This window comes from Anopheles cruzii, chromosome 3 (genome assembly GCF_943734635.1).
Source record: "Anopheles cruzii chromosome 3, idAnoCruzAS_RS32_06, whole genome shotgun sequence".
In the NCBI taxonomy this organism is placed as follows: domain Eukaryota; kingdom Metazoa; phylum Arthropoda; class Insecta; order Diptera; family Culicidae; genus Anopheles; species Anopheles cruzii.
In genome coordinates, this window is record NC_069145.1 from 1,753,440 (window position 1) to 1,765,856 (window position 12,417).

General features: G+C 45.1%; 1 protein-coding gene across 3 annotated transcripts; it reads left to right on the forward strand.

Moving 5' to 3' along the window:
• Nucleotides 1-6,754: 6,754 nt before the first annotated feature.
• LOC128272669 (sarcoplasmic calcium-binding protein) lies at nt 6,755-9,912 on the forward strand. Of its 3 annotated transcripts, XM_053010528.1 has the most exons (6): nt 6,755-7,051; nt 7,922-8,098; nt 8,770-8,796; nt 8,886-9,053; nt 9,122-9,262; nt 9,344-9,912. In XM_053010528.1, the coding sequence occupies exons 1-6, from the start codon at nt 6,935-6,937 to the stop codon at nt 9,572-9,574; spliced, it is 861 nt and encodes a 286-aa protein (XP_052866488.1). In that variant the 5' UTR covers nt 6,755-6,934; the 3' UTR covers nt 9,575-9,912. The 3 variants fall into 3 exon arrangements, with proteins under 3 accessions (XP_052866488.1, XP_052866491.1, XP_052866489.1); XM_053010531.1 differs by lacking the exon at nt 8,770-8,796 and having other exon boundaries at nt 6,755-7,057; XM_053010529.1 differs by lacking the exon at nt 8,770-8,796.
• The last annotated feature ends 2,505 nt before the right edge of the window (nt 9,913-12,417 follow it).

Here is a 12,417-nt window from a genome sequence, read left to right on the forward strand (position 1 = left end):
CGTTTAGCAGCCAAGCTAAATGTAATTTAGCAATAGTTCCTTCACGAATGAACAGTGAAGGTATATAGCCATTCTGGAGAGTAATTTGAAGCCATACCTGCATCGTTTCAACCACCACCCGCTAATTTTCCAGCAGGATAATGCAACTGTCCATGCAAGTAGAGCAACAAAAGCTTACTTGGAACATTTGGGAGTGAATTTAATGACCTGGCCGGCTGTTTCTCCAGATCAACCCTATTGAGAATGTTTGGGGAATTCTAGTTCGACAGATCTATGCGGATGGCAAGCAGTACGAAAACATACAGACGCTTGAAGTGGCGATTAGAAATGCTTGGCGTTCCCTGTCGATGAACGTGCTAAAGAACCTATCCGAAAGTATGCCAAAAAGGATATTTCAAGTAATAAATCGTAGTGGAGAGGCCACTGATTATTAAAACATCATAATTGTTATTCATTTTTACTGGGTGGCCCTATTTTCTTGAATAATACATAATGAGTCTATCGTTTTGAAACAGCCGTTGTTCGGTATATTGTATACTATCGCCGTTACAATTTGAATTTGACGTACCGTCATTCCGTCATTTCGCCATTTCGCCATTTCGCCATGGGCTCTCTATTTCTCTCTTTTATGTTTCTGTCACTCCATGCGTGATCGAGCGCGTTTCGGCTCGATCCTTCAGTTCACGTCTACACGAGCGAGAATAAAGACATTCCATCAGAGAACTGTAAATCATTTTCCTCAAGTTGAACTCCCGGTTTTCATGCTACGGGAAACGCATGATCATTTGGTCCTTCGAACCGGATAAGCTACGCTTACAAAGTGAAACAGTGCAGACAGTGCCATTATGTCTGAAACCAAGGCTTCGGGTTCCGCGAGTGCGGAGCAACAGGCGGCATTCGGATTGACACCGGTGATCCGGCAACCGGATGCCAGACAACGTCGAGTACGGTCGTCAATGGCATCTACGACATCTTCAGTGCGTGATCGCAGAGCTACCCTAAAAATCGAGATGTTGGAGGAGCAGAAAAACAGGCAGCTAGAACGGCTGAAGCAGGAAGCAGAAATAGAAGAGAAGTTTGTGCAGGAAAAATATCGTGTTCTGGAAGAACAACTGAAGAAGACGATATTGTTTCCATCGTGAGCCATGCAGCAGACCGTGTGGCCAGCTGGGTCACACATCACAATGTCGAGAGTCACCGAGAAGGTGATGTTACAAAGGAGATCCGACGGATGAGAACCGAGCTAGAACAGCCAAGGCCGGAAATCGCTGAAATGCGAGAAAATGCTCTACCCACAAGCGTCGGCGTAGAAGCATCATCATGGACGCTCACCAAGGAGCAAAAAGCAGCTCGACAGTCATTGCCGAAGGATCTGCCGGATTTTAGCGGTGATCCCGCAGAATGGCCAACGTTTATTAGCAGTTTTAACTTCTCCACCAACGCGTGTGGTTTTCAAAATGGCGAAAATATGATTCGCCTGCAAAGGTGCTTGAAAGGGGCAGCGAAAGAAGCAGTTCGAGGCCGTCTTCTACTCCCCTCATCAGTTCCAAGTGTCATTCATGTTCTCCAGAGACGCTTTGGACGTCCCGAATTGCTATTGGACGTTCTGATCGATCGCGTTAGAAAAACCCCATCCCCTCGAGCCGATGACCTGGAGAGCCTAATCGAATTCGGAGAAGTGGCGCAGTCACTCTGCGAACACGTACGGTCGGCGGGTATGGTCGAACATCTAAAAAACCCAATGCTGATCACCGAACTCGTAGAAAAGTTACCTTGCGAGTATCGTATGCAGTGGGCACGGCGTATTCGTGACGGAACCAGTAGCCTCGCGTCGTTTGCTCATTTCATGGAAGACGTAACGGAAGACGCAATATCAGTAACGCGCATACCACGAAAAACGGCGGAGCGAACGACAGGCAGTGTTAGGCAGCAAACGCATCAAACAAAGGAAGACGGTGCAAGGCACACGCCGAAGACCACCAACACAAAGGCTACCTACACCAGCAGCAAGTTCAGTGCTCCACAACAATGTGCGATGTGTGCCGAGCATCATCGAACGTTTCAATGTGACGAACTGGCAGCTTTACCCGTGCAAAAACGACGGGAAGTAGTCACACAAAAAAAACTGTGTTGGAATTGTTTAAGTGTTGGGCACCAAGTGAAATTCTGCAAATCGAAACACGTTTGCCGGGTGTGTTCCCAGAAGCATCATACATTGGTACACGAAAACAAGTCCATTCCTGAACCAACAGGAACGAATGCCAGCCTATCGGCTCGAGTGTATGCCAGCACGGTGTTACTAGAAACGGTAACCGTCTGGGTACTGGATCGGTACGGAAACCGCCATCACGCTCGTGCGCTATTAGATTCGGCATCAATGTGCAACTTTATGTCGAAAAGGTTGGCTGCAAAACTCCAGCTTCGCTGGTCAAAAACAAATACACAGATAGTAGGCATCGCAGAAAGCATGCATCGGGTGAAATATGAGACCCACGCAACTATTCATTCGAAGGTGAATTCGTTCTACAGCACAGAGAACTTTTTCATAATGGAGAAACCAACATCTGATTTACCATCAAGTGTCATCAGTACAAGCAGTCTAAAGCTACCCGACGTAGAATTGGCTGATCCAACGTTTTACAAACCGGCTCCGATCGACATGATCATTGGAGCAGAACATTATCAACAACTATTCACCGGGAAACGGATTCATCTAGAAGCTGGGGATCCGCTGCTAGTGGAAACGATGTTTGGCTGGGTCGTGTGTGGACCTCTGCGAGAGGCACTTCCAACCAAATCGTTAGCTTGTCATGTGACAACAGTCGGTCTCGAAAATGTGCTACAAAGGTTTTGGCAACTCGATGCAGTCCCGGAACAATCATACCAACCCAACACAGAATGTGAAGCGCATTACAATGCCACAGTTATTAGAGAACCATCGGGAAGGTATGCAGTGCGACTGCCGAGAACAAATGATTCAACTAAACAATTGGGTGAATCAAAAAGTATCGCGCTACGGCGATTCAGGACTCTAGAGCGACGGCTCGAGTCAGACGCAATTGTAAAGAGTTCTTACCACGAGTTCATGAGAGAGTATGAACGACTAGGACATATGCAGAAATTGGACAATCCTGATATTAACATTTCTCATTGTTTTCTACCACATCATGCAGTGTTCAAGGAGTCCAGCACTACGACTAAAACCAGAGTGGTCTTCGATGCATCGTGTAAAACATCTTCGGGGTATTCCTTGAACGACATTCTTTTGGTGGGTCCAGTCATACAAAAGGATTTACTGTCTCTACTTCTGAAGTTTCGTACACATGCAATTGCGTTGGTCGGCGACATTGAAAAAATGTACCGACAGATAAGGGTGCAGGAAGTAGATCAACCACTTCAAAGGATCGTGTGGCGGGAAAATCAAGCTGAACCAATATCCACATACCAGCTGCAAACCGTCACATATGGCACATCTTCTGCGCCATATTTAGCAACAAGAACCTTACAGAAATTGGCCCAGGACATGAGCCACGTGTCACCAACGGCGGCCGATGCAATTTCTATGGATTTTTATGTCAACAATTTGCACAAACGTTTCAACGAACGCAACAAAACACAGTTATTAGAGAACCATCGGGAAGGTATGCAGTGCGACTGCCGAGAACAAATGATTCAACTAAACAATTGGGTGAATCAAAAAGTATCGCGCTACGGCGATTCAGGACTCTAGAGCGACGGCTCGAGTCAGACGCAATTGTAAAGAGTTCTTACCACGAGTTCATGAGAGAGTATGAACGACTAGGACATATGCAGAAATTGGACAATCCTGATATTAACATTTCTCATTGTTTTCTACCACATCATGCAGTGTTCAAGGAGTCCAGCACTACGACTAAAACCAGAGTGGTCTTCGATGCATCGTGTAAAACATCTTCGGGGTATTCCTTGAACGACATTCTTTTGGTGGGTCCAGTCATACAAAAGGATTTACTGTCTCTACTTCTGAAGTTTCGTACACATGCAATTGCGTTGGTCGGCGACATTGAAAAAATGTACCGACAGATAAGGGTGCAGGAAGTAGATCAACCACTTCAAAGGATCGTGTGGCGGGAAAATCAAGCTGAACCAATATCCACATACCAGCTGCAAACCGTCACATATGGCACATCTTCTGCGCCATATTTAGCAACAAGAACTTACAGAAATTGGCCCAGGACATGAGCCACGTGTCACCAACGGCGGCCGATGCAATTTCTATGGATTTTATGTCAACAATTTGCACAAACGTTTCAACGAACGCAACAAAGCACTTCCCATCGCACGAGGAGAGATTGATCCTCTCACAACAAAGGAGCTCCAAGCAGCTGAGCATGCACTATGCCGAATGGCTCAAAGGGAATCGTTTCGTGAAGAACACACCGATTTGCTCCTTGGAAAATACGTATCACGGTCAAGTCGTTTAAAATGGTTGAAACCACAGCTCGACGCTCAAGGATTGATCCGAGTAGGAGGTCGACTGATTCACGCCGATATCTCAGAAGATTCAAAACATCCGATCGTACTTTGTGCTAGGCATCCACTGACGAGGATGATAGTGGAGTACTACCATCGAAAGCTTCTACATGCAGGACCACAACTGATGTTGTCCACCATTCATTTGCAGTTTTGGATCTTATCGGGAAGAAACCTAGCCCGAAAGGTTTATCATCAATGCCATACTTGCTTTCGTCATCGACCGACTTTAATTCAACAAAGTATGGCAGATTTACCAGCATCACGTGTAACACCAAGCAGACCATTTGAAAGCTGTGGTGTTGACTATTTTGGTCCGGTGTTCATCAAATCTGAAGTGCGAAATCGTACAGCTACAAAGGCCTATGTTGCCATTTTCATATGTTTTGTCACCCGAGCGGTACATATTGAACTCGTATCCGATCTTTCAACTGATGCCTTTTTAGCAGCTCTACATAGATTTACCGCGCGTAGAGGAAAACCAATCACCATTTACAGCGACAATGCAACATGCTTCAAGGGTGCAGCAAACCATCTGCACAAAGTCTTCCGCATGCTACAAAAGGGTTCCGGCGAACGAGACAAGATTGTCAACTGGTGTACTGGCCAAAGGATCCATTGGCAGTTCATTCCTCCACGTGCACCCCAATTTGGTGGGTTATGGGAGGCCGCCGTGAAATCAGCAAAGCATCATTTCTTGAGGGAAGTCGGCAATTCCAATATCTCTCGCGAAGATATGTCTACATTACTCGCACAAATCGAAATGTGCTTAAACTCGCGTCCACTAGTGCACATGCCGACAGAAGCAGAAGACCTCGAAGTACTTACTCCGGGTCACTTTCTAATTGGAACAAATCTCCAAAGCGTTCCAGAAGTATCATTGCAGGAAGTCTCGGAGAACCGTTTGTCACATTGGGAACGTACTCAGCAACGTACACAGCGCATTTGGACCAGATGGCAAGCGGAATATCTGCAGCAGCTGCAAACTCGTGCCAGCAAGGGCTGCAATCCGCCAGTATCCATTGACGTCGGACGTGTGGTCCTGCTGAAGGAAGATAATGCGCCACCAGCGACTTGGGCATTGGGGAAAATCACCGCTACGCACCCCGGAAAGGATGGAGTCGTTCGAGTTGTCACCCTCAGGACAGCAAAGGCAGACAACGTTGTTCGTCCTGTCACCAAAATCGCGCTGCTACCCAGTCCATTATAATTATGTTGAACAAGCCATGCTAGTTCAAGGCGGCCAGTATGTTCGGTATATTGTATACTATCGCCGTTACAATTTGAATTTGACGTACTGTCATTCCGTCATTCCTCATTTCGCCATTTCGCCATTTCGCCATGGCTCTCTATTTCTCTCTTTTATGTTTCTGTCACTCCATGCGTGATCGAGCGCGTTTCGGCTCGATCCTTCAGTTCACGTCTACACGAGCGAGAATAAAGACATTCCATCAGAGAACTGTAAATCATTTTCCTCAAGTTGAACTCCCGGTTTTCATGCTACGGGAAACGCATGATCAGCCGTTTTATCGTTTTTTGGCTTTCTAAATCAAAATAATTTTTATTTCGAAAAACCGAACAATGGATATTATTTCTTTTGCTAAACTAATTGATTCCTCATCTACGAAAAATAGGTTCAGTGTTTTATCTTAGCCTCAGTCTGAAAAAACGGGTGAGGGTATCATTATGAACAGCAGTGTAGTTACGCCAGCGCCACCTGTACTTGGATGTGCTGAAGCTCGTGAAAGATTTCAAGCTTTGTGCCTCGAAAGAAAGCGTCTTTGAAACATTTCACGGTAAGCGGATTTTTAAACGGATTTTTTTTTTTTTTTCTTCTTCTTCGAAGCGGTTTTCTTCGAAAAAATCAGTCAATTTTTCATTTTTTTGATCGCAGATCTCAACCTGTGAGAAGACCCCTCTCACTATGGTTGTATATGGCAAAACGGCGTTATATCGCAAACCTTATTGCTTATCTTTCACTTTTCGAGCTAAACTCGAAGCACTTCAGAAGGGTTTTTTTTTTAAATGGCGTCTCACTGGCTGTCGCGTTCTCTTTCTGGCCCTTGGCGAGAAAACCAGACTTCGAACACGTCCGCCCAGCCAAATTTACCAAAACATCCACGCACCAGAGCAAGAGCGCGAGAGTGCGAGAGAGGCAGACGGTGGCAAAGGAGAAAAATTCAAATTCGTCGTCATTTCCAGTTCTAGTTCTGCCAGCGATTGGAACGGTTTGGAGTTCCAATCCAATAGTTACGAAGCAACAATCGCCGAAACTTGCCGGCTAGTGGAAGTGAAAAGTCTGCAGCATCAAAGCAAAAAAGAGTTGGTTCCCGAACGAAAAGTGAGCGTGTCCTCAGGTGAAAGGTTAAGCCTCGCCGCGTGCTGGTTAATGGTGATTTTTCGGTGAACAAAAACCCTCAAAATGGCTTACGCACTGTTGCGGAACTACATTCGGCCCACGGCCACTTTGTTCGAGCGACAACTCGGAGCAATGTCGTTGGCGGCCATCACAACAGAAACTGCGACTGCGATTGAAAAGGTAAGGGTCGGCTTTTTTTCAATTCACGCGATTTAAAATCGTAAAACGTATCAATAAAGGCCAACTGCGTCACTGGAAAGTGTTCGGGGAATGTGAAACATTATTATAAACAGCTACCATTATCCCCATACGCGAGCGATGTTCACGGGAAAATGTTCCCATGTACCGGAATGGCTTCTGTTTTGGCCCAGAAGCCAACAAACAACTCACAACAAAACACAAACAGAGTGGCCCTTTCGGCGTCACAAATGCGCCGCACATGCGCTCTAAACATGTCTTCAGCTTAGAAGATGGTGGTAAAACGTATTCAAGCGCTACCGCTGCGTTCGGTGATTGATGATTTCGGGCCTTTCGGTTACCGCGCCACAACGAACAGAGCAGGCCACTTTAGGCAGCAGCACCGAAAAAATGGTTTGATTATGTCACAGGTTTCGTGTGTTGCGTTGCTGTCAGCATAAACACGCTTGCCTCGCCGAAGATATGCGCCATTGTCCGACAACGTGGCTAAAATTAGATAAGGTTTCTCTTTTAATCATGCATCGAAATCTTCTCGACGATAAGAGTGCAACTGGTTCAATCTGTCCACATCACACTCTCGATGCTGTGCCCCAGTTGTACCACCAATCGCTGTGCTTCCGTCTGTTGACATGGTGATAATGATTTGTTTGCCTTACATCGTGCACATCCAAGTATGCTACGGGGCACTGTAAACTTGAGCGTTTCGCCGTGTTTCGGGCTCGGTAAATCCTCAAACCAGCAACTGCAGCAATGGAGTTGCTTGGTTTGGTTTTCGATTACCTGTTTTATTTTTTGTCGCCTTCCAATTCGTGCCCGGCTGAGTTCTAACATCTCATTGTCGTTGCGCTCTAGGCCAGACCCAGCAGCTACCTGCCGAAGGACGACCAAATGAGGCGAGCCTTCGCCTCGACGGCAGTCCGCAATTACTCGAAGAAAACGGCCGCTCCGGAACGGGCCTACAATTCGGATTCCGACTCGGATTCGGACGATGAACGTGAAGCAGCACCGCGTCGCCAACGCAAGCAACGGGTAAGCAACCAACCTAAACTTCTCCCGCTCTCTCCCTGACTCTCTCGCTCTCGCTCACTTCTAAACTCAAGGTCTTTAAGAACCGAGAAGAGATCTTGTCGAAGGTTAACTAAAACGCAGCATAATGTTGTTAGACGCCAATACTCCGCCGCAGTTTACGGTTACCGCCACCTGATTACATATTCGGCTTCGCGCCGCGCGTGTTCTGGTGGCGCACATTATCATATGCGGCTGCGGATTGGCCTGTGTGTCCCTCGTGTTTTCTTTTTCTCGCTGTGCGCCTTGCACTGCATTCTACTCTGATCTTCGCTTGCCGACCGCGGACCTCTTTATCAAGCATATTGTGCCATTGCGCGCCGCATGGCAGCAAAAAAACGCCGAAAAGAAGCGTGGCAGCCATTACTAACACACGCGCGATCGCACATTTTGTACGTTCACAAAAAAACGGAAACAAAGCAAGAAGATAGACGGAACGCGCAGAGGATGATGTCTGTTTCATTTGCATTCCGCGGCGGCTTCAGATCTCCGCTACGGCATCATTGCTGCAATTGACACAAATGGTTGTGGGGTGCACCGGAAACTATCAGACGCAAAAACCTTTGATTCGATTATTACACGAGTAACTTTAACACGAGTTTATCAAACATTCGTATCGTATCTTTTTCTCCCAGGTCTTGCTCTCTTCGAGTGGAAATGTGGTACAATATTAACAACCGATGGTTGCTGCGATTAAAACCGCGTGTTACTAACGCACACAGTTTGCTCCCTATTCTCTCGCCTACTGTAGGGTAACTCGGACTTTTGGCGCCGCAAGATGCGCACCCTGCACGGACTACTAGACGTTAACAAGGATGGTGTCATTTCGTACGATGATTTTGTGCTTCTGACAGAAAAGTTTGCTTCCCTGGGTCACTTGGACACCAAAGCGAAGGATGAATTCCGTGCCATAATGAGAGTGAGTTTTGCACATACGTGCGTACAGCTTTTGGTCACCACCGACGGATTAACGGATCCTTCTTACAGACCACCTGGGAACAGCAGTGGGGAGAGATAACGCCCTACAACCTAGTCACGGTCGAGCAGTACCTGACCGAGATGCACCACGTCGTGAATGATAGGGATCTGAAGAAGAAGGTCCACCGTTTTCTGCCGTACCTGTACAAGGTAAGATTCTCAGCGTGACGCGGGATCCTAGAATCGGATTGAAGCGCGCATTAACGCGTCCCTGTTTTCCCATTTCCGCAGGCAGTCGACAAGGATCGGTCGGGGTCGATCTCGTTGCACGAGTTTAAACTGTTCTTCCGCTGTCTCGGGCTGACGGAGGAAGATGCTGCGGTTTCGTTTGCGGTGATCGACAAGAACGGTGACGGACAGATCACGCTCGATGAGTTCGTCAAGCTGGGCAAGGATTTTTTCGTCAGCGAAAAGGAAACGCACGTATCCCGGTTGTTCTGGGGCCCGCTGGTCGATCACTAAACGTCTGAGGGTCGCAGCCGACGAAGACCAGTTCACCGTGCATGACATTCAATAGTTTATCCGACGCGCTGGAGACGCAGAGCGCGTGTAGCGATAGGGCTTTTTTGGAACGAAAGTTTGATTGAGTGAAATGATCACTTTGGGACCTTAGAGCTGTCCGTCTTACAGTTACGTGACACACCGATTTGTAGGGGCATATAGAGATGATCGCGATCCGTTTTTATAATGTTTTTTTTTTTCTATGGCGTGACAAAACGTAAACTCGAATGCTATCGCCGCCGCGGGCCTGAGAAACGGGTGGAACATAATTGGACAAAATGTAAGCAGCATTTGTGATAGAATGGAGAATAAAGCGTATTCTGAATACAGCCAAACGCATCTGGTTTTATATGAGATCCGGAGACATACAGTGGATGGCGGAAAGATCCTTAGTTCAAGAACACAAAAGATTTTAGGAAATACGACGATGAAAAATTTGCTGTAGTCAATCAAATATCAATCAAAAACATTAAATAAGATGTGTCAATAATAGTTTTGGTGTATTTAGGGATGATTGATACAAGAGGAAAATTTTAGCCAAACATATTTAGAACAAGCTCAATTTCTCTTCGGCGAAAACTAGTTTATAGTATCCATTCCGTCTAGACCCTAGGCAGTGTAGCCAAACATCCTGGTTTTGTTATGTGGCCCCTTCTGCAGTCCTCATGTATTATTTTGGTCCAGATTGATTTGATTCATTTGGCTGATTCTATTAAATTGAGTGGGATCTTTACGCATGAATAACCACATGTTTTCAGTGGTTGGATGGTCTGCACAAAGACGTTAAAACCCTAAAACTTTGATATTATCATCCACGAGATACTACTTCTGGCTTGTGAATTGCCGAACTATCCTGTTTTGCGGGGAAATCTTCACCTATACGACTTGTTCCTTCTTGAATGATTTTTCTTTCGTCGATTTTTTACCAGATTTCGAATCACCATGACCAGGAAAGATCACTAACTTGTAAGTTTCATGTAAATAATGCATACCTGGAACATAATGTCATTGTAATTTGTTTCCTAATAATGATTCAGGTTCCTTATAACAGAAAATTTCAACTTCTTATAATGAGAGGTGAATCATACCAAAGATTCATCACTCCAAAACAGCTTTTCTCACAATAAGCGAGGTTTCAAAGCATCCATCTAGTAAAATACCGTTCTTTTTTTTGTATTGGCCACGGTTAGGTGCGGAATTTTGTTGAAAACAGAGCCAGATTTGTCTACATGCTATAGGCTACGTCGAATGATATGCACGGAAGGGAGTTGTATACCTTCTGATTTTCGTTTTTGGACAATATTTTATGCGGATTGTAAATGGGTTGTGGAGGAGATATTCAGTATTCGTTTATTAACTCGTTTTTGTATTGATTTCTTGCGGCCACAAACTTTAATATGATGAATACGACCTTCATTTTCATACAGCTTGATTATTGCTACCGGTTGCTTGCTCGCTTTTGTCAAAAATACGTGCAATACCTTTCATTTTTACCACTAATACTCAAATTAATAACTAATTTACGTTATTGATTGGTAAACTTGGAATATTTGGAGGGTTCTACCATATTTCAAGCTGAGAAACAGCATAATGTCGTGTGAATTCTTCACCATTTTCACATACTATTCAAATGTTCAGGAGCTAAACTTCTTTTCGCCATCCACTGTATATAGTCACTTATTTCTACCTAACTTATCTTTCGGTCTTTTTCTAGTCATATCTGGCTGAGTCATTCGAAGGTTGGATGTAAGTAAATGGGTTTGCAGATCTGCTTGTTGTCCTAGTGTACTCCGGTGTACGGATGTTCTGCTGGATGTTGTGTCCAGGCGTGTCGTTATCTGGTGTAGCCGCTGATTGACCGTTGAGCCAGCGAGCGTTGCTAACTAGCGTTACAATATTAAACAAAAGTTAGGCTCGTAGCAGCGCCCTTTGTTACCGACCATACGAACTCATTGAACACACTAGTACATATAATATTCGCATTCCAAAATGATATGACAGTTATAAGTAAAGAGTTTATTAAACAAAGCTTGTTCAATGGAATCTGCCTTTTGACAATCAGTCGAGTTTTGACAGCTTTGCGCTTGTAAGTGAGCCGCCGGTATGAGTGAGCCGCCGCTTTGAGAGAGCCGCCGCAGTGGAAGAGCCGCCGCTCTTTTCAAACTAAAAAATCGGTTACAGGGTGTATCGAAGTTGTGTGAATGAATGATTTCGAATAATGATAAATCATCATTAGGTACGAGGATGAACAACTACTTTATTCAATAAAAAATCAATCCAAAACACGTGTAAATTATAGTATATTAAGGTATCGTTGATACAAAACAAAACTTTAACCCGATCGTCAGCTATTGTTTTGATTAATTCAGCTGGTTCTGTTAAACTGAGAAGGGGTTTCTCACACACTCCAAGGTTTATGAATGGCCACTGTTCTCAATGGTTGGCAGGTCTGGATTGTGGATTGCATGTTGAAGGTCAGGGCTGCTTTTGATTTGAATCCATTTATTAAACGGTAGCCGTCTTGATCTGCAATGCCTGCTTCAGCTTGTTCAATGTTTCACAAACGCATTCATTTCTTAGCCCAAAGACCCATTCGTTTCTTTCTTCATCCGTGTTGTTGTTTCAGGTTCCTCCTTTAGTCAACCATTTCTAGAAAACGTAAACTTTTGGAAGCATGAAGTATTGTTTAAATCCGTTATTCGTTATCCGAAGGATAGGCCTTCAAGAAATTCATTTGAATGAGTTGGGGAATAACTGACCTTAGTTTTCCAAAATGCTAATTGTTTCTTGACGCCAAGTTTGGT

Bases quoted from the DNA above. Each gene is read 5' to 3' on its own strand.
- LOC128272669 (XM_053010528.1), top strand. From the start codon at position 6,935: ATGGCTTACGCACTGTTGCGGAACTACATTCGGCCCACGGCCACTTTG. The intron at 7,052-7,921 runs GTAAGGGTCGGC...GTTGCGCTCTAG, and splicing joins CTGCGACTGCGATTGAAAAG to GCCAGACCCAGCAGCTACCT. The intron at 8,099-8,769 runs GTAAGCAACCAA...TTTTTCTCCCAG, and splicing joins GTCGCCAACGCAAGCAACGG to GTCTTGCTCTCTTCGAGTGG.